General features: G+C 43.2%; 2 protein-coding genes across 2 annotated transcripts in view; one reads left to right on the forward strand and one right to left on the reverse strand.

Annotated features, from left to right (window-relative positions):
* The window catches only part of LOC144751939 (choline transporter-like protein 2), a 33,199-nt gene extending 10,197 nt beyond the window's left edge, over nucleotides 1–23,002 (forward strand). The window contains exons 2-4 of the mRNA XM_078640227.1: nucleotides 1,574–1,747; nucleotides 22,236–22,481; nucleotides 22,848–23,002. Coding sequence (XP_078496353.1) covers nucleotides 1,574–1,747; nucleotides 22,236–22,481; nucleotides 22,848–23,002 — 575 coding nt within the window. The remainder of the gene's footprint in view (nucleotides 1–1,573; nucleotides 1,748–22,235; nucleotides 22,482–22,847) is intronic.
* ANO2 (anoctamin 2) overlaps nucleotides 1–26,087 on the reverse strand; it is a 1,767,324-nt gene that overhangs the window by 583,290 nt on the left and 1,157,947 nt on the right. The gene's annotated exons all lie outside the window — the stretch shown is intronic.

Genomic DNA, 26,087 nt, shown 5'->3' on the forward strand with positions numbered 1-26,087 from the left:
CTGCCATAGCAAAATTGACATTTCTGACCATCCTATGGGCGGTCGCATCCAAATTGTGAGGTCAGAACCGCCGACCAGCTTTCAAACTGATACGATGTGTCCGCCCAACATCGTAATTAGGCCCTAAGTGCATTTTGAGACTTTGCTTCACTTTTCAGCCCGGTATTTTCATGCTCACATTAACTGATAAAAGCAATATACATGTTCTTTTTAATTGTGCTTCTACCTTTGTTGCTTATACTGTCTCAATACAATTGGTTTCAAATGCAAACCGCATGGGAGTAAAAGGCTTTAGTGTTCCCAGGCCTTGGTATTTTATTATGAATGTACCATAGAACACATTCCTTGCAGGCAGGGCACACACAAGTAAATTCACCTATTGGAAAAAATGTCTGTGTACACTGTAGGTCACATAAACAGATCAAAAGATGAACACAACACATTATTTATGAAGCAACTTTATATTACTTTTCTTATAAAAATATGTTTTGCAGTTTAGGATACATTACTAAATCATGCTGTTCAATCATTTTGCCCTTTGGGTTGTGTTTATCATTAAGTGCTTTACTTTTCTCCCTCCACTTTTACATGAGGGTGGCACATATTTTATTTTGATTGAACAGGTAAGCATTATTTCACGTAAGAAGTGCCTCCCACTTTGATTCGAGGCCCTTAGCACACACAGTCCAAGAACATGCAAGTATACATGCAGGTATCATGCTGTATCTTTCTAGGAAATGTTACATTTTCTTGCATTAAAATGTGTATGATACGTAGGAAACAAGTAAACTCATCAGAACATTAGCTGGTTGCACTGAAAACCATTTAGATAATGGCAAATTATTTGGCGAGTATGACAATACTTACACAAACTAAAGGCCACTTCAGTCCACCATTACAATTACCCTTCTCTCTATGGAATCATGAGAGTAATGTAGTCTAACGTTTGTGGGTATTCCGCCACAGATTTTGCTTACTTAAAATCCCAGTTTTCTGACATTTGACGACCTCTGGGTAGGAAGAGTCTCTTAGCAAACATCTCCCTGCGTGTATTATACTCTTACAAATGGCTCCTGATTGGTACATTCTAAATACTATGCATATATTTGTAGGTGAGAGTAAAGTAAAAATGCACAATGACTGCAAGAGTTGCATCAAAGTAACATATGCAATGAAGATGGAGGATGATATCACCCATATGGGGGACTAAAAATGTAGCTAAAGGGATTATTGAGAAATCAGGAAAGGTTATGTGGCAAATCTACCTGTTTTTACATATTTCAACCCAAAACCGACATTAAATAATTCACATATAGAGTATGCATTGAGGCCCACAAGGCCCAGTTTCACATTGGTCATAAGTTCAATATGGTCCTTATGGTAAATCACATGGCACAGGGCGGCAACGGTCTGCAGCGGTTCTCCATTGACAAAGTGTCAGTGGGGGCTCCTCCGCTTGTCGGATGAGCGTTGCCCAACAAGAAAAATAAAATGATAATAACATCAATTGTCAGTTCATTGTTCCCTGGCCGATCTCATGAAGGTCATGCGAACTGTGCATGTGCTTCACCAGTCTGTAATGCTCAACCTGAAGAGGAACCTGCCCAGGCTCTCATTCCCCTTCTGAGGGCGACCAATCACAGCGCTGCATTGCAGGGTCGTGTTTGGCTAGAGGAGTCTGGAAGCCTGGATGCTTCCTGTACCTGCATGGTGGAAGAAGGACAGATGAGAGGCGGCCTCCGGCAAGGTAAGTTTATTTTTCTTTTCAACCCCTCACCCCATCCCTGCCTCACCTCTCATGCACAGTAGCAGCCGCTACTGCAAAATTGGCTGGTGTTTAAAATTTTTACTTTGTATCTTAGTGTAAGGAGAAGTTTGAAATTTCATTTCTGGGTCCGCCACGATATAATTCAGTTCTAAACTTAGATCTTTAGTTAAATAGTGAAAAAATAAGATTTGTATGAGTGTTGTTAAATTCTTTCATTTGGAACTGGAGCTAAAACAAGTATATCCTGGTAAGGATCTCCCACAGTCAATTGTTATTAGACTTCACTCAAGGCTCAAGAAATGGGAGGAGACTTGCAATCCTTGTATAATTGTTGCACTGCTTGGAGACAATGGGGCTTTTAGTTCAATGGCCTCTGTTGTGTGCTCTTCATTAGTAACACAGAGAAACAGTTGCAGATACTGACATAGACAGAACATACAGAGCTCTGCAAGTAATTCTGAGGGGAGATATGGCTGTTTGGACAATTGAAGCACATTAGGCAGGTCAAACGTACGCCTTTTCTTGGTTACTTATCATAGGAAGGACACATCAAGGAAGGATATATCTGGGATGGACTTCTGAGACAGATTTCACATAGACAAACTTGCAACTCAATCGACAATAGATAGGTGACCAGCATAATAGTATTTCTCATTAAAGGAGAAGTTTCTACCCAATTCGAATGGGCAAACCCTGCTAGAGGATATGAACCTCACTGATAAGGCCCAACAATGCAAAACAGTTCTTTGGCCGCTTCTTTTTCCATTTAAAAGGGGGGGCTGGCTTGGCAGATTGGGATGGGGTGTTTCTATCGAACCAGGACCACCTTTGATTTGCATATAGGCATACCCACCTTCCTAACTGTGATGGGTATGGCAAAATGTTGGGCGTATGAACACTGTGCCGTAGGACTCAAAGTTCAAATCTCTGATGAGGCTCAACAAGAGCAAGATTAATATGGGATTCCTTCTGCTCTCATCTAGCGGGAACTTGGCTTGTCCTTTAATACTGGACTGACCCTATTAGAACAGGAGAAAATCTTATTTTCATATGGCTAGTCCCTGTGTGGAGTAGCATAGTTGCCAAAAACCAATGGACCGGAATGTAGCTCTGAGCAATTGCCTGTGATTGAGGCTTTTGCAAACATTCTACTCATTACCTTTATGCTTCAGTGATACAGCTAGCACCATTTTGAAAATCCCAAACAAAGGACTTTATTTGATATCTTCTGTCAGGGAAAGAAAGAAGTTCTGCTATCTATGTGTGGAAATCTTACAGTGTTATGTTTTAGTTATCAAATCAATATGATGTACGGAATGCTGAATTTTTTCAATCACTTACCCCCAGTCACAGATCTGGGTTGAATCCATCCTTCTTTTCCTCACTATGCCACACCAGTTTGGACCTAGCCATTTGCAATTCGGCCTTTACTCTGCTCCTCATGGGAACAGTCCATCCCAAACTGCCAGGCCAGGTCCTCCCTTAACCGGAAAGATAATCCTGGGACCGGTTTGGAAATTTCACCCCTCATCAGCAAGGGTAGATTGCATCCAGTGGCACAGTGAAAAGAGACCCATGTGTGGGCATACCCTTGGCCACAAGATGATGGATGGAGTGCTGAAACTTTCTACCCCTCACCCCCTGTCACAGATCTGAGTTGAATTCATTGTTCTTTTGCTCACTACGTCAGATCTTTGTGACTGGGGGTGAATGTCTAAATTCTTCAGCATTCCGTCTATCATCTGTTCCTTTTATTTTTGTCACCCTGCACAAGAAGGGTATGCCCATGTGTGGATCCTGTGCTCACTGCACCACTGGATTCAATCTAGCATGGCTGATGAGGGGTGATGCCCCGAAGCCAGTACCCCGATGCTTGTTTCTGGTCCAGGGTGGACCTGGCTTGGCTGTTCGGGCTGGACTGTTCCCATGAGGAGCTGGGTCAAAACTAATTTGCATGTGGCTTGGTCCAAACTGAGGTGGCGTGGTGAGCAAAGGAACTTTTACATCCAGAGCTTTGTGCGTGGGGGTGAATGTTTGCATTGTTCAGCATTCTGTCCATCAGTTATTCCTTTTGGGTTTTAGGTATCGCCTAGAATCATTTTTGAAGAGTCCAACGAATCATGACCCTCACCAGCTGTAAAACTGAAGGCTTCTGGAACAGGGATGGAAATTGAATACCTGCATGTATTGTTGATTCCCTACCGTGTGGAGTGATTCAATTGTGTTCCTCAAATGTGGGCTTAAAAAGGAAGTTGGGAAAGAAATCTTCCTTGTTCAATAATTACAATACATTTTTTTAACTTGGAATTTGTGGGTGTTCTATCTGCAGGCTAACGGTTTAGATAGCTCTAACTTGTAACCCTTGAAAGCCCACTGAAAACATGTTGCAATACTAATTTCTTAAAAAGAATTGGACTGATTTACCTGATACCAAACAAAGCACTTCCTCGAGTAAAGTTTTGCTTTCATGCCAAGTTTGGTGGAATTCCTTTGCACTGTGTTTTTTAAATGAAAATGAGGTCTAAGAACACTATCAGAGGTAAAGTGGCAAGACACACATTTCTTACCTTTTCCTTTCATCAAATGTATCTGGACAATACTTGCAAACCCAAATGGAACTTTTTTTTAAGGTTCATGCATATTTTTCCAACTATGCCCAAATATAAAGAAACTCAAACACTGATTTTCAATGGAAACTCCTAACCAAAACTACACACTGTTTGTCACCAATAGTATATATATATATCTGTGTGTGTGTATATATATTCAGTGAAAAAACCAAAGGTTACAAGGGAGTTAGAGATCACTCATACTAAACCAGAGAAATTCAGCCGTTATAGTTAGTGGGCTAACTATAAGTCGCGCCCCGCAATGCACCACATATGACCTCACATTTACATCACTCATGACATGGTCAGTGACATCACTGGTGACGGATGTATGACATTACAACGCATGCTTTTACATCGCATGCCTTTACAATGCGGTTTTTACAATGCATGCCTTTACAACGCATAGTGCTTTGGGGCGCTGGATAGTGAATTGTTTAATTTACTATTCCAACTCCAGTCCCCGTGGATAGTAGGGAAGGTGTTGGATAGTACATTAAACCTATTCTCTATCCTAGAGCGCCCCCCAGCGCAATGCGTTATAATGGTTTGCGTTGTAAAAGTTGCGTCGTAAAGGCACTGCGTGGTAAAAGTTGCATTGTAAAGGATGTTTCCCCTGGTGACATCACTGGTTACATCATCCAGTGACTTTGAGTGTTAAAAAAGTTTGTGTTAAATTTATATACCAAGGTGTATCGGTGAATTAGTGAGTGTATGAGTGCCTGATTGGTTGATGATTCAGTGGGTGTAAGACCAACTGTATAAGTGGGTGATTAGGTGTTTCAGTGAATGTATGAGTGAGGACTGATTGTGTGAATGTCTGTATCTATCATTCTGTTGGTTTCTAAGTTGCTGAATGGGTGTGTGAATGGATACATGAGATTCTGTATGGGTGAGTGATTGGTTGTCTGAGAACCTCTATGAGTGTCTGAATGCCTGTATGGTGGGTGAGGGGGTATGTGGGACTGCCTGTATGGATGAGTAACTGGGTGAATCAGTGGCTGTTTAGGTTAGTGAGTGCATGTGAGGAGCTGTATGAGTGAGTAAGTGTGTCTATGGCTGTGTCAGTGAGTGAGTGCATGTATCGGTGTTATATGGGTGAGTAACTGGGTATATGAAAGTAAGTATCGGTGAGTGATGGGGTATGTGAGTGACTGTATGAATGAGTGAATGAGTGAATGTGAGAGTGGCCATATGGGTTAGCGTGTGCTTGTGTCAGTGATTGTATAGGTGAGTGACTGTATGAGTGTGTGTCAGTGATGTCATTTGATATATCATCAGTGCTGTAACTGTCCATGCTATGAGTGATGTATTATGTGAGGTCACAAGCAATGCATTGTGGTAGCATTAGTTATAGCTGGCTTAGGTAACTATAACTGCTGAATTTCTATGGTTTTGTGTGTGTAAAATCTGAACCTTCCTATAATGTCCCAGTAAACATCATTTTTTTCTGTGTATTTCTGAGGTTATTAAAATTCTACTTCCAAACTACACCGTCCCAGTAACCTTGTTTTTTAGAGAATTTCTATGATTTCATAAAGTTATTTCCTAACTATAATGTTGCTGTAACCTTTGTTTTTTAGTGAATTTTGAAGGTTTTTAAATTTAATTTCCAACTGTAATCCGTAACCTTTGAGAGTGAGTTTGTGAGTGGCTGTATAGGTCAGTGAGTGGGTGTGTGAGCGGCTGTATGGGTCTTTGAGTGGGTGTATGAGTGGCTGGCTGGGTCTGTGAGTGGGTGTGTGAGTATCTGTATGGGTATATGAATGGGCATGTAAGAAGTTTTGAGGGTGTGTGAGTCGATTTGTGAGTCAGTGAGTGGGTGTGTAAGTGGCTGTATAGATCTGTGAGGAAGTATACAAGTAGCTGTGTCAGTGGGTGAATAGATTTGTGAGTGGCTGTATGGGTGTGTTAGTGGGTGTGTGATTGGCTGTATGGGTATGTTGTCGTGTATTTTCTATAGAAAATATACAGGATCTGCACATTCACATACACAGTATGATTGGTGTCAGACTAACTCTGATCACCCCCTGGGTGTGCTGGCCTTCTTGTACCAACTAGCTCACAGTGCCACTAGAATCTCCTCTTACCAGGGAGAGAATAGTTTTTGGCAACCATCAAACATGACAACCCTGATCTCTCAGGACCATGAAAACAATATACTAACTTTTTGCTCAGTCACTCATGCTTACTTAGTCTGCCTCAGAGAGATACACCAGATGAAACAAGCTTTAGCGTTTTCAATAATCATTTATTGAACAGTTGTTATTCTGGTGTGGAATAGATGTGCTACAACAACCATTAGACAGAATAGGATATAAATGATTAACAGTACTACAAAAGTAAAAGGATGGTATAGTTCTACCATTTCATTAAGATCATGAATACATTCAAGCATAAAAAACACATGATAAAAGGGGCGTACTCCTACAATGCCTCCCTAACTAGATGTACCTAAGTGTACCTAGCATGAGTGTAGGTATTAAGCCAATAATTCCTCTAGGATCTAGGCAACCCCATTACTTTAAGTGACACTGTGGGACCCCGTCCTGGTCTCGAGCTAGACACCCGCGGGGGATGTTAGACCACTGTGAGCTGGAGTTTTTGCATGCAGGAACCTCAGCGTCTCTGGTCAGTATGTCGGCCGGGAAGTCTCAATCTCCTCTAGCTATCTTAGCAAGATGTGATGTATATATACCCATAGGTCTCCCCAGGGGTCCTACTTTTCTGTATTACTATGTCGGCCTTAGGATGATGTCGGGCATGTACTTTGTATATAGATTTTATACAGGGGATGGCAGTCCTGCTGTGCTTCCAAGAACCCTCGTGCATAATGCAAGAGATTTCAAACTAGGGAAAACCCGTGTTCTGATTTGAATGCAATGTAACATCTAGGTAAAAGGCCAGTCCCTGTAAACTGTAGCAAGTGTAATATAGGGAGAGAATATAGGTGAAGGGTAACACGTTTACTGGGACCTATATTATAGTACCTATATGGAATATAACAGTGTGAGTGTCTGTGTGACTGGCTGTATGGATCTGTAAGTGGGTGTGTGAGTGGCTGTATGGATCTGTAAGTGGGTGCATGGGTGAATGAGTTAATGTGAGAGTAGTTCTGTGGGTGTGTGAGTGGGTGTATGTGTCTGTGAGTGGGTATGTGATGGTCTGTGTGGGTCTGTGAGTATAAGCAAGATTGGCTATATAGGTCTGTGAGTGGGTGTGTGAGTGGTTATGTGGGAGTGTAAGTGGGTGCAAGAGGGGTTGTATGGATCTGTGACTGTGGATGTGTGAGTAAATATGGGTGTGAGAGGGTCTGTGTGGTTCTGTGAATGGGAGTGTAAGTGGTTGTCTGAGGGTCTGTGTGAGTGTATCAGTAGATGTGTGAGTGACTGGGCCAGAACAGAACCTCACCTGCTTCTTTATCCAACAGTTTTGCACAAAATGTCTACCCAAATGGAGTACTTTCTACTAGTTAATTAGTAAGTGCTACATCATTGGGTAAATGTTTAGTACCTATTCTACACTACAGCTGCATAAAGGACCATGCGAAAAATGACTCCAGCAACCTCACGTGCATTACAGCAATGTGACTGTTCCTTGTGCATCTTCATCCAGAAATCTGTGATAATGTGAATGTTCTTAGAGAGTAGACAATAATACTACAAAGAGGGTACTTCCTCTTAACCATATATAGCTAGAGCTTCTGGTTTGGTGGAGGGGTCCTCATATTCCTCGTCCTCAAGAATGTGTCACTAAAATCGACGGGAAATGCAGGCCATTTGGCAGGCTGTCTACTTTCATGATCAATAGCAGGAAGGCCTTTGCATACTATTAAGGTAGATGGGGCAGGGCTTGATGGGCGAGGCTTCCAGTTGATTTTGCACATTTGCATATTTGCAGTCATTTAAAGGGAGAACCATGGACTCTGCTCCCAACAGGGGAGAACAGTAAAGAGCCCACTCATAACAGTCACTGGACTGTGCTCCAATGGATCAATTGTGCATTCTCACCTTCACCAAGAGGAATTGCAGAGAAAACACACTTGCTTTGCCTTTTCCAAGCCCAGGAAGGTAGGATCATGTATCCTTCAAAGAAGGGGAGGGGACCACTTGACCCCTCTCCAAGGGCTGGTTGTGGCCCTGGGGACTCATCCCCTGAGGCCCAGCCACATGATTCTAGGTGCCCTGGAGCCCACCCAGGGGAAACATACTGTACTACTGGGGACCGCAGAGGGAGCCTCCATGGTCTTTGCCAGCTCCCTGCCTCCTTCAGGAGCTGGCATTGCTTCTGCATGTGGGGAGCATCAAACAATGCTACTCCCTGTGGGTGGGAGCAATTATTTCATCTGTTTTCCTGCTCACTTAACAGCAGGCAGGAAAGCAGATGAAATGTCAGCTCCCAGTAGGTGGGAGCTGTTTTCCTGCTCCTGCCCACTGAGAGTGAACTTACTGTTAGCTCTTGCTTGACAGGAGCTGTCAAAACTACTGTCAAGTGAGAGCAAACAACTATATGCCAAGGTTGGGCACCTCAGCACATAGGGAGCTAGCCCTCGGGGCGTGGTGGTCCTCTGGGCCATTATTGGTTCAAGGACCCCTCTATTATTATAGGGTCTGCCCTCGGGAGGTGGTGGACTCTGGGGCCGAAATGGGTCAGTAGGGGGGCTGTGCAGCCTCCAGCCCCCGTTATTATCAATTGGCCTGGCCCCGGAAAGGTGGTGGTCCCGAGGCCTTTAAAAGGACCTAGAGGGAAGTCTATGCAGCTCCCTTCCTTTTATGGTAATTTTTCTGGACATACCCGAGGGAGGTGGCGGTCTTCGGGGCTGTAAGCGGCATACTGGGGGGCCGCACAGACCTCCTCCTGTGCATTCAGTGTTGGTCTGGACCCCAGAGAGGTGGCGGTCTCTGGGGCCCCTCTCAGTCATGGGGATGAGGGCCTCATGCACCCCTCTCCCCAAATTATATATTAATACATGCCCCTGGACCTGGCCCACCGAGGGGATCAATTAGGAACAAGCACAGAAGACCGTGCTTGACTTATTTTTCCAATGTTGCTGCAAATTCAGAAATCCAACATGAAATTGTGGTAAAATTGTAAAAATTGGCCTTGTCGGATCCCACTATCAGGGCTAGAGCATGAGGGTATTCCTAACCTGCCCCATTCTCTTTTTTTTAACCTATTTTTGGGACTCAGTTGAGTCTGAGTCCGAGTCCAGAAATTGCTGCCAGCACCTCCTTGTTGAAGTGTTGGCAGCCAATCAGATAGCAGCATGAGATCTGTTGCATTTGCAAAGTCTCTAGTTATATAAATATTTCTTTCCTTTAATATCTCAAAATCTACTGAATGTATTTACACCAAATCACAAAAGCTCTCTTTCTGGACCAAGATCTAGTTTTCTGCCAAATTTAGTGTCATTGAGTTCAGCAGTTTGGGCTGTACTCGTGTCTAAAATCTGAATGGGAATTAACCTCTTAAACACTTTTTTTGACACCCGCCCCCCCCCCCCCCCTGATGAATCACCTCGAAACGTTCTATGCACAGCAAGACATATGAGGGTACTTTTTTGGAAACATTTCAGGATAAGTTGTCAAATGACGCCAAACTCATTAGCAAACCAAAAACCCTCATTTTTTTTACTGATACTGGTGGTTACTGGCTTATTGTGCCCTGCTAACCAGACCCAGGGCCAGTGCTCGGTGAAAAAGGTATATGGTAATTAGGTGTGATTACAATTGGTATGACAATCTACCTGTAAGCCCCTACTACATGGTAGGGCATGAAGGATTACGGGCCCAGTAGATTTAACACACTTAAGTGTCCACTGCTGTGATGCCTGCTGTCATTTTAAGAGCAGCCTTGCTTTGCAGGCTGCTTCCTTAACTAAATTATATGCAAATTCGACTTTGGAATTAAAGGTTCTTCCTAAGTCTTATACAACCTTACATTTACATATATGTCACCCCTAAGGCCGTCCCTTGGTGCCCCAAGGGGAGGGCGCCTTGTAACTATAAGCAGGGGAATTATAAAACATGTGTTTTATACCCTGGTAAGGGAAAAACTGCAAGCTTCGTTGTCCCCCATTGTAATACATTAGCTCCATAGGCTGACATAAGAACACTTTAATAAAGTATAACTATTGACAGTAGTGAGCTAAAATATTAAATCAAAGACTTAAAAGAATAGTTATTAAAAAGCCCACTGCTTGACAACTTTAGATGCATTCCATTACAGAAAATAAGTTATAATATTTCCTTTTTTGATGAACCAAAATCTAGCCTTCTGGCAGCCTCTCCTGATTAGGAGTCTTTCACAGGCTGGATCAAACTGCTCTGATGCGTTATGAAGTGGCCTACATAGAGACAAAACACGTCTGGTGGGAGAAGATCTTCAGCTGCAGAGCAAAAGGCCTGTTGGGGTGGAGTAGCCAAACTGGTCTTCAAAGAGGGAATGACAAGGCAGAACAAACGCTCACCCACACTTTTTGCACCCCAAACTTGACAGGATCACTAGTAATTAGCAGAGGGGCTGGAAGGGGAGCGTTAGGGAAAGTTAGCCACACCAGTGGGATGGCTTGGCCAGATCGCAACCTCCAGTAGAGAGTTCTCCATTTTAGATTTTAAGAGAATATTGCTTTCTGGGTCAAGAATATGCCATACTTTGGAGAAATTGTCATACCTGAGGATGGCACCCTGCACCCTACTGGTCAGGGGTGCCACACTACTTGTCACCCCAGAATTGCAGATAAATATGGGAAAGCTACTCCGATTGCTGCCTGAAGCTGTACGAAGAAGAAAGACTGCCCTGCTGGAACACTCGCCTACACTAAGAGGATTGAACTCTGAATGACTGCACCCGCTGCACATTTTGGAACTATAGCCCATAAGGGCTTTGCCTTGCTTTGAAAAGTGGAAGAGTGGACTCTCTGAAAGCAACAGGTTAAAAGAGCTACACCTGCATGATCTTTAGCAAGAGGAAACCAGCTGACCATCTTCAGTTGGACTTTAAAGGATTTGGCCACGTGCATTGTGGGAGACGTAGTCCCAACATCCTTATGAGCTTCTGATTGGTATTGTGGACACTTTTTACCCCCAAAAAAGACCATCTGGAAGAAGTTCCAGACATATGTAGAACTTTGGAGACTTTTTCGTAAAAAAGCTCTATAAGTGGACTGACTAGTTGTCGAGAACCAAGCTGCCGATGTTGAACCATGACCCACCCTGGATTTCAGATCTGTCCCACTGAATACTCTGGAGCTCAAGACTTGCAAGATTTCACAGAGGTCTTGTGCTGAGGCAAGTCACCGTTGTCAACTCATCGTCATGTCGAATCCCAGCCTGACTAGGTGCCTCGCTCGACATCGAGAGAAAAAGCGCCAGAACAACGACTAAGTCCGTAGGTAGAAAATTGGCCTGGCCCTACAGCTCAATGTATACGGCCCATGCTCCATCACGGTTGGCCTCAAACTTTGACTATATTCAAGTCAAGCATGACCAGATGTCCGAAGTTGGCCTTTTCTCAATTTTAGGCACTGTATAGTATTTAATCTTTAAAAATTCAAATGTCTGGTTCCCTACATTGTATTTTTGTCATTTAGTGTCATTTTGATCATAATAATATTCCCTATTTTTATGAATTGGTGTTGGATTTTTATTAGGTGTTGTGTTTTACCTATTTAATGTATTGGTGTTTTTAAATGTTTTACACACCTGTCTCCTAAATTAAGCCTGTCTGCTTGCAACCAGCTACCAAGGCTTGAGAAAGGGAATAATTTATTGAAAACCAAGGGAATCATTTATTGAGACCTTGACTGGAACTTATATTGTTACTGTGCCCTTATTACTAGTCGTAGCTACCTACCTACACCTACTAACAAACCACATTCCATCATATACACATATATATAAGGGGGGTGACTACCCATCTTAAGTAATAATCTCAATCCTTATCAGGGTGAACACTCTCAATCACTAAGTGACCATGAGCTCAACCCCTTGGTAGCTATGCCATAGAGCTGACAGCCTCAACTTAGGGCAATCAATGTGCACAGCATTTGTGCAGTGACAAAATAGTATTAAAGTCAACATCACAACACAATAAAAAACCCAAACCATACTAAAAAAGAACAGCATAGTTTAAGAACTAAAATTACACTAAAATGACAAAAATCCAATTAGGGGAACTGGAGATATGAATGTGTTAAATTGTAAATAAAATTAAGGGAAAAAAGATGTTAATGTCAACGAGGTCAAATGGTCACAGTAGACCCTCATGTAGCCACAATTTCAGACAGACCATGATGGAGCAAGGGTCAGATACAGGAACTAGGTCCGACCAGGTCAGAAGTTTCAACTTGGAACATGGAGCCAGATGTACTAAGGGCTGGTCACAATATACTCCCTTTCAGTTCTTCCCTTTTCAGTTGATAAGGTTTTAATGGCCAATTTTATTATCTGTACCTCAAAGTACATGGTTGTTTTGACTAGCCATGTCTCCAATCCAATCAAACACTGTCCTTATTGAAAAGAAATTGACTTACATTCAGCCATCTATCAATAGCAGGACACCCCAAACTATCTCTCCTTGTGTTCCTCAGACATACAAGCCAGGGATGATGTAAAGTCCCTATGGTCCAACCCCATCTTATGTAGACCTCGACTCCATTTTGACTAAAGGAGGGTGCCATCTTCCGTCTCTCAAGCAACAAAAATAGTCTTCTTTCCTAATTTGTGCAAATTCATTGTGATGACCGCTATTAGATGCAAATGTCACCTAACCGTATCTTTCTAAGAACTGTGAAAGCGGCAAGCCGTTCGATCGATGGCACAGATATAACCATCAATTCGGCATTTGTCTGGGGATTAATGTCTACTTTCCAGCATGTCAAGGTTGATTAAGAACACATGAAAACGTAACACAATATAGTGTAGTTTGAATTGACATACTTTTACTTTATATGTTCCATAAGGAAATGTTAAATCCAGCAGTTTAGGGCTTTTTGGGACACATCAAAGCCAGTCAGAATCCACTGTTCCAAACAGGATAATTATGAAACACTTGTCCAATAACCTGTGCTCACGCACTGGTAGCTTGCCCCGAGTGTTCATTTTGGCACAACATCCCCCTTGCAACACACTGCCTATGTCACAAAAAGACTTCCCTGGTTGCAAGCACAGGTCCTGTGGACTTTACAAGCTTCCCCTAGACTCCTCATACTCCTCACATCCCTGCACCTAAGGTGGCTGCTGATCTTTACGAGCCTACTACTCTGCACAGTGTGATGATGGTGTGAATCAGGAGTGTTCTTGTCCCAACTAACAAGCACTTCCATCAGTCTCGGCCGCACGTAGTGCGGTCCTTATGATCTCATGGAGACAGTTAGACCCTTTGTGTCCCTAGGATCTCATGGACAGGAGATCAGCTCACAGGCTCTTGGAGAGTACCTCGTGACCCAGGCCACAACTGTTGCCACCTAGCTGCAGGCAAGCAACATCCAGGCCAAATCCGCCAAGTGATAGTCCCTTTCCTGTAGTACAACAAGCTCCAGGCAACAACAAATCTATGGACAGTCATATTGCAGTCCCTCCAGCCCTTTGATTCCTCATGTCGATGTCCTTGCATTGAACAGCGTGGCATGGTTCCAAATCCAAAATCACCTTACTTTTGGAGGACAGAGCCCCAGTACCCATATTAGCCTTTGAAGCTACGATCAGTTTAAACGGCCGCTTTTGAAATGCACAGGCCCTCTCTAAATTGTGTCCTGTCTGCCAGCCTACCCTAGGAGTTTTGATCACTATATTTACTGGGCCAAGACCCTGCCCCGTGGAATGCATGTGGCAATTCCAACCCCACGTAAGCGTCCCAGAAATGCGCGTCAGACTCAGAGGTCCACAGTTTTCCTTGAGCCTCAGTTCATGGCCGTCTTTCAGGAATGCAGAGATGTAGCTTCCCCCCTAGCACCCAGAAGTGGCTTAGGAGACAGGCCGACAAGCCCACAGAGCCATAAGCATCGAAATTCTCACTTTCCCAAAGTGACATTTCCATCCTGTAATGTCAAACCCTCTAGCACTAATGGAGAGGATTCACCATGACAAACTCATCTATATCAAACACTATACTGCTACTATTCTGCCTATAGGAAATTATGCTCAATTTCCTTTCCCTACACCCCCTCATGCTAACCCAATGCAAGTAGCAGGCTCTATTGTACCGAACCACCAACCCAGTGCCTCTCACAACCCTTGCAGTTAACGCATACACGCAGATGCCCAACACTGCACCCTGTGACCAGGGAGAACCCGATATAACAAGAGACATGCAATACCTTGGCATGCAGCTTTTTAAATGCCAAAACAAGTAACAGTATCCTGTGCACACAGGCCCCACCAGGGTATACTTGTAGCACAATCGATGAGCTACCTCCATGGATGGAACAACCAGTGAGGCAGGTCCACGGATAAGCATTCAAGATACATGCTTTGGGTATGTGTTACCCCTTGACAAGGGAATTACAACTAGTGATTTCAGATAACTATGAATAATCTACATATATAGTAAAAAACATAACCTGCACAATGAAATATAATCATTAACTGGTTAGCAAAATAATTGAAAAGTAGGCCAGGGCATAATATTCTGCTCCGCTTGCAGAATTGCCCAACTCTGTGTCCTGTGGAAAATGCAGAATTACTGATAAACTCTACACTCTGAAACAGAGTAAAACTTTTTGTGCCGTAGGTGAGTGTGATTGAGGGTGAGCGACTGAGGCTACAACCTGTAGGGCACCAGGAGGCCCCTTTCTAGAGTGGTTGAGATGGGGTGGGGGTCTTCAAAGACATCTCAGCATTACAGCTGTGGAGGAATTACTTATGGTAACAATAGGGGTTCTTGGCCCTCAGCAACCCTCAGCAGCCTAGGGTACTTCATCCCCCAACCAGTAGTGTCCCAGGAGAGTCCTTTGAAGAGTGATTGAGAAAGGGGGGCTCCGACGACATCTCAGCAATCTAGCTGTGAGGAACTTACTTGTGGCAACAATAGGGGGTTCTTGGCCCCCAATTACCCTCAGCAGCTAAGGGGACTTCATTAGCTGTGGCCCACTCATGGACCTCTGTAGAATGTGGCTGAGTTTTTCAGCAACTCCATGGGATTCCACAGAGGGAAACTCTGCAAGCTCCAGCCAGGCCTATTGAAGGGAAGGGCAATACCAGTAATAGATAACGGGGCTCCTCGCTTAATAAACATGATCCAGGACCACCAAGTATCAAATGCTAAAGAAAATGTATTTTCATAAATAATGTCTCAAACATCTTTCCAAAACTCTGAAAGAGCTTTGGAAAATATGCTATAAAGAACCATCAACCATTTTACAATGCCAACATAGTTAAGAATATACATATAGCTTTAAATGATGTCCATAAACAGCTGAACATTATAAAAGTATTTGTTTGATATAATGCATTAGGAATTAATTCAGAGATGTACCTAGAGAAAAATATCTGGAAAATTCCTTATTCCTGAAATTACTAATGCAAATTAAATTAGCCCCACCTGTATTATTTAATATTTACTAAAATGTAAAAACTGCATGTACGGAAGCATTAAAAGCATTGATGCATATTTCCGAATCTGAAATGATAATCTTGAGTAAAGTGCATTAAAAATAATTAAGTATGGAGGTGCATAAAAGTTCACGAAAACTTAGGTTGTAATGCTAAAAATGTGAAAAAGAGGTCTTTATCACAAATATCAGCTATGTCAAAAAAATACCAGTTATTATCCAAGATTTCCAGAGTTTGATTACATTTTATCATGGGGTTATGCCATGAAGGTAGTTTAGTAGATGCGGATATAGGTGACTGAAACAGTCATAGTCTTCTAAAATGTATTTAGTGGATGTGATAATTGCAGATGATTATATAAGCCTATTGCAACTGAACATAGATAATAATGCTGCTAAAGGAAAGGGTAAAACTAATTGCTGCTCCACTTGAAGCCATTTGGTTAAGTTAGTTGGATCAACCTGTATGAACAATAAAGAACCTTGTTAAAAAATAAATGCTTTATGGTACTTAAAAAATCATATAAACCAAACCCACCATTAATTTGAGCTTGGCATAACTTAAACGTGGAGGTTTATGAATAATTGTGTTCAGTTTTTTTAGATAAAACGAGGGAGGTAATTTTATAAGGAGAATAAATAAAGTGTAAAATATATGATGAATGTGAGAAATTGGGTTGTTAGTTGACTGGGGTGTGTGACCTGGTGAAGTAACAGCCACAAACCCTTGCTGGGTGAACCACAAACGGTCACTAATTTAAACTGTGCTTAACCTTGGGTAGCCTGGCACAAAAAAGCAGTCAGCTTTACTTTAGAGGGCACGTGTAAAGTATAAATGCAACACACAAACAGCTATAAAGTGAAAGCACAAGAATAATCCCACACCAACTTAGAAAAATAGAGTACATTTTAATACATTATTTGACACCAAAACAACAAAAATCCAATTAGGAGAACTGGATTCAAATGTTTTTAGTAGGAACTAGAACCTAAAAGATCATAGCGCCAACCACAGACACCTAGTCACATGAGACGGGGTCAAAGTCGCAAAACGATGGAGCTCGGTTCAGATACAATTAGAAATTGGGCCAAGTTCGTTCTTAGCATTGGACTTGAAAGAAAAACTAGTAAAAAGTGATCTGAAGAGGTAAAGTTCAGGGCTGGCATAACAGAATACTCAGGTGTTCTAGAGCCAAGGAAAACAACAGGGGGAAAAACCTATAGCACATGCATCAGACAATGTACTGCTCACCTGAACCTGGGCTATTGATGCTGTATAAAGTATCCACACCCCATGGCAAAACATGGGCCGAAACCCCAGAGTCAGCAACACCGCCAGCATATATGACCAGTCAACTGTATCAAATGCTTTTTCCAGATCAATGGCTACTAGAGCCATTTCCTGGTCTTCCTCAGCAACTTCGTGCAACAAATGTCTCAGCCTACTTAGGTTAAGGGCTGTGGCTTATCTGTCTTGCCGTGCTGTTCCTCTACCAGTTGCTCCTTGCAATGCACCACTTCCACCTCCAACTGCTTCCTTATCCTGTATACTGCCCCCAGACACACTCCCCTTATAACTGCCTTCCTCACCTCCCAGTATTTTGCCCTGCTAGACGTGGTGTTCCAATTAGGGGCCAGATGTACGGGGGATTTTTGCATTCGCGAATGGGTTTTAGACCATTTTGCGCAAGCAAAACCCTGCGTCTCATGTACTAACCCTATTTTTGCGAGTCGCTAATTAAATAGTGTTAGCGACTTGCTATTAGGAAGGGGCGTTCCAAGGGCGTCCCTTCCTAATAGCAAGTCAGAACCCTATGTAAAATTGTTTTGTGACTGCAATTGCGGTCGCAAAACACTCGCAGTTTACCACCCTCTTTAAGAGGGTGGTAAACTATTCTCAACCAGGTAGGGGTCCCCTTCCCCACTGTGAATGGGTGTGCAAAAACTTTTTCAGGGCAGGCAATGGTCCCAGGGACCACTACCAGTCATTAAAAAATGTAAAAAATACTTTTTTTTGTTTTTTTAAAATGCATCCAAATTTCCTTTAAGAACAATGGGCTGAATTTAAAAAAAGTGCTTTATTTAAAAGCAGTCCCAGACATGGTGGTCTGCTGACCCCAGCAGGCCCCCATCCCTGGGAGTGCCAGCCATTCCCAATTTAGGTCGCAAATTGTGAAAGCCTCATTAATATGCATGAGGCATGCAATTTGCGACCCCATTGGGAATCTCAAACAGTGTCTCAGACACTCTTGTACATTGTCAATTACGACTCGCAAATTGCGACTCGCAATTGACAATGGTTGTACATCTGGCCCTAAGTTCCATATATGTTTTTAGAGTGTCGGCCAATGACTCCCAGCATTGGGTGTCCATAGAATGTCCAGGTATAGATGCCAGTGCCTCCCTTCCCTTTTACCTTCCTGCCACAGACATCGACATAGGTCCGGAGTATGGTCCTTCAGACATCCTTTTTTTGCTGACATTGTTTTTGCTGGCCTTAGGATTCTGCACACTTTATCACTGCTAAACAATCCTAAAGTGCTTGTGCTCTCCCCTTAAATCATGGTCACATTGGCTTATCTACAAATGGCATATTTAATTTACTTATAAGTCCCTAGTAATGTGCACTACCCATGCCCAGGACCTGTAAAATGAATGCTACTAATGGCCTGCAGCACTGATTGTGCCAACCACTTACGTAGCCCTTTAAAAATGTCTCATGCTTGCCATAGCAGAGCCTCTGTGTACAGTTGTAAACTACCATGTCAGCCTGGCAAGTTAAACCTCTTTAGCAACACAAAAAGATGATAAACAGAATGCTGAACATTGTCAAACTTTCACCCCCAGTCACAGATCTGTGTTAAAGCCATTGTTCTTTTGCTCACCATGCCATTCCAGAATGGATGCCACCATATGCAAATCCGTCTTAACTCTGCTCCCCATGGGACCAGTCCAGCTCAAACTGCCAGGCCAGGTCATTCCTGGACCTGAAAACAAGCATCCTGGGAACTGTTTCAGGCTATCATCCCTCATCAGCAAGAGTAGCTTAAATCCAGTGGCACAGTGAGCATGGGACCCTTGTCTGGGCATACCCTTCCCACTTAGGGTGACTATAGCAACACAAAAAGATGATGAGCGGAATGCAGAACATGGTCAAACATAAACCTGAGTCACAGATCTATGTTAAATGTATTGTTCTTTTTTTGTTACATCTTTTTGTGTTGCAAGTTAAACCTCTTGCCAAACCCAAACCTTCCTTTTTAGTACATACCAGGGTAGGCCCTGGACAACTCAGAGGGCAGGGTGCAATGTATTTAGAAAGTAAGACATGTACTTTTAGGTTTCACATGCCCTGACAATGAAAAAATCTTGAATTTGTTTTTCACTACTGCAAGGCCTACATCACCCATAGGATAACATTGGGATTACCTTATTACATTTTATGAACTTAATTTTCAAATGGGATTATAAAAATGCCTCATGTTTCGTGTCTCTGGAACCATAATTTTAAATCTTCATTTATGGTTAAATTGGATTTTAAATTACAATTCTGAAAATGCCACTTTTAAAATATTGGCATTTCTTATTTTGTCATTTGGTGTCTGCAGCCTGTCTCTAATCACATGACTGGGTGTAAATGGCAGTTGGGCTTTGTGTATTCCACCTAGACAGCCACACACAACAGGAGCTTAGATCTGACTTAGGGCCATATGTAGGTAATACGTGTTTTGCTATTCTCAAATTGTGATTTTTAGGGAACCGCAATTAGAGAATCGCAAAACGTAATGTAGGTAGGATTAGAAAAATATTTTGCGAATCCCACCTATTCCTTATTTGCGGATCTCAAATTGAGATTTGCAAATAAGGAATACCTTCCCATTCATTCCTATGGGCTAGAAGGCCCATAGGAATGAATGGGAAGTCATTCTCAATTTGCGATTCTCAATTAGAGAATCGCAAATTTAGAATGCAATTTCAAGGTTGCATAGGACACCCTTTTGCACCTCTGAAATAAACATGTGTGCACATGTGGCGCACGTACATGCGCTAAAGGCATGTATGTGCGCCACATGGCACTTTGAAAAATACAAAAAAGTGCATTTTACAAATAAATTGCAAATTACCTCCAACCTGAAGTTGGTGGTCATTTGTGATTCCTTAAGTCAAAATCACACAACTTGGGTGTTTCCTACATTGCATTTAAGGAATCGCAATTTGGGATTCCTGAAATGCATTTGTAAAATAAGGAACCGCAAATTTTGCGATTCCTTATTTTGTGTGTGGGTTTTTGTGTGCTACATAGCACAGTGACCAAATTGCGATCACAAACGCAGAAATTCTGCGAATATCTGCATTTGCGATCGCAATTGGGCTACCTACATATGGCCCAAAGTGAACTATAGTGACAGGTTGGGAGGGAGTAGCTGGACCCAGCCTCACATGTAACTGAATAGGATCTGTCCTGTCCCCTAACAGAGGATTGCATGCCAGGACTGGCAGGGCAGGGCATCTGGGCACTTCAAAGGCAAGTATCTCAAAGTTTCTCCCCACTTCACATGCACTACTGTGTATAAAAGAAGCATCTCAGACACCGCCACTTCTGTACTCTTCTGGGCCTGTTGACACTCTACTAGAAAGAAGGACTGCTGTGCTGCTGAAAGGACTGCCACTCTGCTAGACTGCTGGACTCCTGATTTGCTCTGATGACCTGCTGCCTATTACCCTCTTGCCTGGGTGAGAAGAACTGGACCAGCATCTCTGGAACCCAGAGTAACTCCAAGGGCAAGTTGACCAGCCTTCTGATCTGAAGCCTCAGGGACATAATAGGCTTCCAACAACCTTGCCTCTGCACGCGGACTCTGCCATTAGTGAGTTTGCCCTGCCAATTGGTGCCTCCCCAGTCCTGGACCCTTGGAAGTAGGCTTAAGGTGCCTAACAGCACAACATATGCATCTTCTCTCCTGAGCGGTGTATCATCTAGCCAAACTGATGCATCACCTTGGCTGAGCAGTGCATCCTCGAGAAGAACTGTTGTATTGTTCCTGTTGAGTGGATTGTGCTCGGCACAAAAGGTCTGCATCACCCTTACATCTTTGGAATCAACACATCACTGACAGAATGGCTCATCTCCGATCTAGGTTGTTGCATCCCTCATCGATGGCAGCTCGACGACGGCTTCAGCATAGCAGACTCATAGCTCATTTTAACCGACGCATCGCCCCGGTTGAGCGCCACTTTCTCAATGCCCGGATGTTGCACCACAACCCCCTTCAACGGGATCCTTAACAATAACACAATGTACCTTGCACTGCAGTCTCCCATCATCTGCAACCATGATTTAAGGTACTTTGTTCAGCTTACCTAACATGGTCCCTGCAGCCGGTCCATGCTCAATCACGATTGGCCTGAATGTGACCAGGAATCCCTTGAGAGCACTTTGTGCTTTTTGGCACTATTTTACCTGAGAATGTTAAAATTCAGTATTGTCACTTCTGCTAATTGGATTTTGTTGTTTTGGTCTTGTTATATTTATTTAAATCTACTGTAATCTTCTAAGCCTGGTGTGGGATCTTTTTGAATTGTGTTTTCTCTGTTTTTACTGTTTGAATTGTTGCACAAATACTTTAGATATTGCCTCTCAGTTAAGCCTGATTGCTCTGTTCCAAGCTATCAGAGGATGAGCACACGTTAATTGGGGGTTGCTTGTGCCTTACCCTCACTAGGAAAGTGGATTCTGCTTGTCAAGAACTAACACCCCACTCAACCAACAACCCAATTTTTAACATTGGTGATCAGCAATGAGGCTAGGACTTGGATTTGTGCAGTGCCATACATTGATTTGGTGTGCACTGCCATCCCATATCTAAGACCAATTTGGGTAAATTCTTCTTAATTGGCCGTGCTTTTCTTTTTCCAAATGTATTCTCTCTCTATCTGGCTATTGTGTCTGTGACCTCACCTGCAAAGATGGAGTTAGAACTAGTCAACCTTGAGAGCAACACTGTGGTCCAGCTCAAGGAGGTTTGTCAGGAGAAGGGGTTTGCCAGCCAGGAGGAGCAGTAAGAAGGCAGGGCTCCAAAATGCTTTACAGGCATGGGCCGAACTCCCAATCTAAAAAGATGACCAGGAGGATGAGGAAGGGTCAGAGGAAAACACACAGCACAGCCTTGGACTGATACCTGCTGAGGAAGTGGGGTAACATACTCCCAGGATTGGAGATTGTCTTCCCAGGGCCTGACCCCAGAGGAGTTGGGGGCCCGGGGGCAAGTAAGAAGGCTCAAGTTGAAGCTGGCTAAATTGATGTTAGTTCAAGGTAGAGCATTAAAGGTAAAGAAACTGGCCATGGAAACAGAGCATAAAAAATTGGCTATGGATGAGAGAATTAACTTGGAGCGTTTTGCTCATGAGAGGAGCCTTAAGGAGTTGGACCTCAAGCCCAGACAAGCAGAGTCCAGCAGTGATGGTGGTAGCCTTTCTTCAGTGCCCTCTGACGACAAGAGGATATACATTCCCAAAGGTCTTGTGCCTGACTCTATTGTGACATACAACATTGGTAAGAGGTTTAAGGCTTATGAGATTGCCTTACAGATGCACTGGTTCCCTGAGGAAGATTGGGGGATAGTCTGTGGAGGCATATCTCTAGCCAGGGGAGGAACATCCTATTAGCCCTAGACAAGGAGGACCGGATGAGGTTTCCAACCATAAAGGAAGCCCTTATCAGAAAGTATAGTCCGACCTCAGAAAAGTATAGGCTCAAATTCAGGGACAGCCAGAACCCTCTGCAGCAGTCCTGGGTGGATTTAATGGAATCCTTTTGCAAGGAACTGGAAGGTTGGGTGAAGGGCAATGAGGTGAATGATTACAAAGGGCTGTATGATCTGTTTGCAAGACAGCACATTGTTCAGTAATTGTTTTCCAGAACTGCACCAATACTTGATTGATAATATGCTCACTGTCACCAGGGAGCCTGCTAAGGAGGTTGACCGCTGGCTCAGCATCAGGGTCCATGAGAAGGTATCAGGGGCATCACCACAAGGGAGGGCAAAGTCCTCGTCAGAAGTAGGAGGAAGATAACAATAAAATCAAGATGTTCTCTAAATGGCCCCAAACTAGTTTCTCGTGGCAGGACTCCCATGCACCAATTGGAAAGAAAAAGAGATTATTCCCTGACAGCAGTGCTTTAAATTAGCAGGTACTCACCAGTACTGAGTACCTGCACTTCTCTTCTTCTGAGGAGAGTACCAGTACTCATGAAAAGGTAGGCCCATTGGCAGTGCTGGTGAGCAGGAGTGGGACGTGTCTCTGGCAGCCAATGCGCCGCTTCTGCAGCCCCTCCCCCCCATCTGAGCCCCAGCAGGGCTCCTTTGAATAATGTCTGGTGCTCGCCGTCATGCTGTGCTTGACAGAGCTGGGTCCAGATATATTTTACCTGCTAGTGCACGTGTGTGATTTGCACTTCAGGTAGTGAAAAGTAAATGCAGGGTAACACTTTGAACATATGAATATTATCCGAGGAAAGGGCGGCAAATCTCGCACGTCCTTTTTCTTGATCTGAGCGTTAATGCCCAGACAAAGCGATCGAAGAGACCCCTGGAGCGCTAATCTAACTGCTTTCTGCACTGAGGTGCCCACCTTCCTAACCCCAAATGCCTCAATTGGCCGGTCTGTTTCTTATATGCCAATGCTGTGGCAGGATGTTTAATTTCCTGCCTGCCAGCCGGGCTCCAGTGCACCCATGAAATTCCCCTGCTGCATGGAGTTAAAGGAGGAAGCCTGTGTTCGAGAATCGATCACCTGCAAACCTCCTCCTGACCTCAACATGATGTGCTATTGCTGTGCCAGCAGAGCCCAACTTCTGCCCCAGACTCACCACGCCATCGTGAATCTCATAGTGGGAGCAAGTGGCACAGGCAGAGACACTGCAGCAGAGCTTGCTGTCTGACTCTCTCAAAAAGAGACAGGTTAGAGATCCAGGGATACCAGGCCCGCAGCTCCTCTCGTGGTTCGTTCTGACAGCTGTAAAGAGATAATGTAACATTCTCCTGCTGCTGACATTTAAAATGTTTGTTACGAAAATGATTAGGGTGCTCTAGCACGGCATAGGGCCTTGCAATGGGCACACTAGAGTTGTCTGTCTGTGCTGAATACGTTTTGTCTAAACTAGCAGAATATGTTTTGTCTAAACTAGCAGTTTTGCTGATTTACTAGCAGTGCAAAGTGTTTAACCTCCCTGATTGACAGTGACCCTACAAAGCAGCACCCTTTATTTTCTCAGCACAGTTAGACTTGCTAAGTCAGCGTTAACTCATGGAATTATTGTTGCTGCTGTAGAGAGTTCAGAGTTTTCTCTACTGACAGTTTGCACGCTGACCATTAGGTAGCGTAGATGGTTAGTGTGCCTTCAAAAAGGCATATTGTATTGTATTGTACTGTATTGTATGTGGAAAGCTCAAAGATCCCTTTGTTACATGTGGTTTGGCCACACCTGAAGCTGAGGTTGGGGTGGACGGTGCTGATTTTTATTGAAATTAATTAATAGCTTCAAAGCACCTGCTGCCGAGTTTGACTGTCTTGTTGCTCAAATGAGTGCGATTTCTGATATTTGTCTATTTCCATTGACTTCATTCCATGATTTTGGTGCCAAGGAAGTGCCACTCTCAGCGTTACACATCTAGTTGTTGTCTGACTCACGAAAAACCACTGAATCTATATAAATGTCACACATAGGCAATCTGAAACGTTAGCAGACCTACTCAAATGAGTGTCATTTGTGATATTTATATGATTCCCTCATTTTGCTAGTGAGTAAGTCTCACACATACCATTGAAATATCACTCATAATTACGACGAAAATATGAAAATGTCACACATGGCAATATGAAACCTTGGCAGCTATGGGGTACACTCAGGCAATGTGCTGTCAACCACATTCTCACCACCCTCTGCACAAACACAAGAATCCTGGCAATCCCCTGGCAGTGGCAATTAAAAAAGCCATTGTGAAGAGTATAACATGGGTTTTAACATACTGAGGTATTTTATATGTCTGCTTATGTTTATGCGTTTGTCTGCATTTGTAAGCCTGTTTTTGTAAGGAATCAGGGAGACAGAATCAAGACACTCTCAGGAGGTATTTTAAAGAAAATGGGTGGCCCTTTGTGTGAACATGTCTGCTCGGCGACAAAGGTTCATAAATAAAGTAGTAGGAAAGGTTGTTGAGTGAGTGAGTGGATGGATGAGTGACCAAGGGTGGATGTGCGGATGGATGGATGAATGGATGGATGAGTGAATGGATAGATGGATGAGTGAATGGATGGATGGGTGAAAGAGGGTAGATGATTGGATATAAAAGGGTGGATGATGGGTGGATAAGTGAAATATTGGGTGGATGAATGAAAGAGAGGGAGGATGGATGAAAGGGTGGATGATGGATGAGTGAAAGAAGGGATTGAGCGAAAGGGTGGATGGAATAAAAGGTTGGATGCTATTAAGGAGTGAAAGAGTTGATGGATAGATGAGCAAAAGGATTGATGGATGAGTGAAAAGGTGGATAAAGTGATGGATGAGTGAAAAGATGAATGGATAGGTTTAAGGATGGATGGATAGGTCTGGATATGAAGGGTGGACAGACGGAATGGTGAAAATCAACTGAATGATGGATGAAAAACTGAATAACAAACAGAATGCAAAGGGTAAATGGTGGGCATCAGCAGGTAAATAGCTGGATGAATGGATAGTTCGATAGAAGAGACAAGAGATATCTTCTGGGAAGGGTCATGATGATTTGCTTAATTTGCTTGGTGCCATAAGAGCTTTGGTTTGGAGTGTTTTTTTTTCAGTTTCTTCATACTCACTTGTTCAAAAATATATAGTATTGTGCTAAACAACAGCAATTAACAGTATGGTATTAAGAAGGTGCAACTATTGCAAAAGAAGGAAATGTTAACATATTATTGCATTTGTCTTTCATTTTGTGTAATGAGTGATGGAGAGATGGTGCAGAGAAGTCTTATGCCTAGTAATATTAGGAAATACAGACAGTGAGTCGCTATCAATGGGCAGAAGGCCCCCAGGAATGTGGTCAGAATCATGCTTGTGCTCTGCAACCAGATCGTGTGCTTCCGAACGCTCCGGAGAAGAATCTGGAAGCCAGCCAGG

This window comes from Lissotriton helveticus, chromosome 1_1 (assembly GCF_964261635.1).
Source record: "Lissotriton helveticus chromosome 1_1, aLisHel1.1, whole genome shotgun sequence".
In the NCBI taxonomy this organism is placed as follows: Eukaryota; Metazoa; Chordata; class Amphibia; order Caudata; family Salamandridae; genus Lissotriton; species Lissotriton helveticus.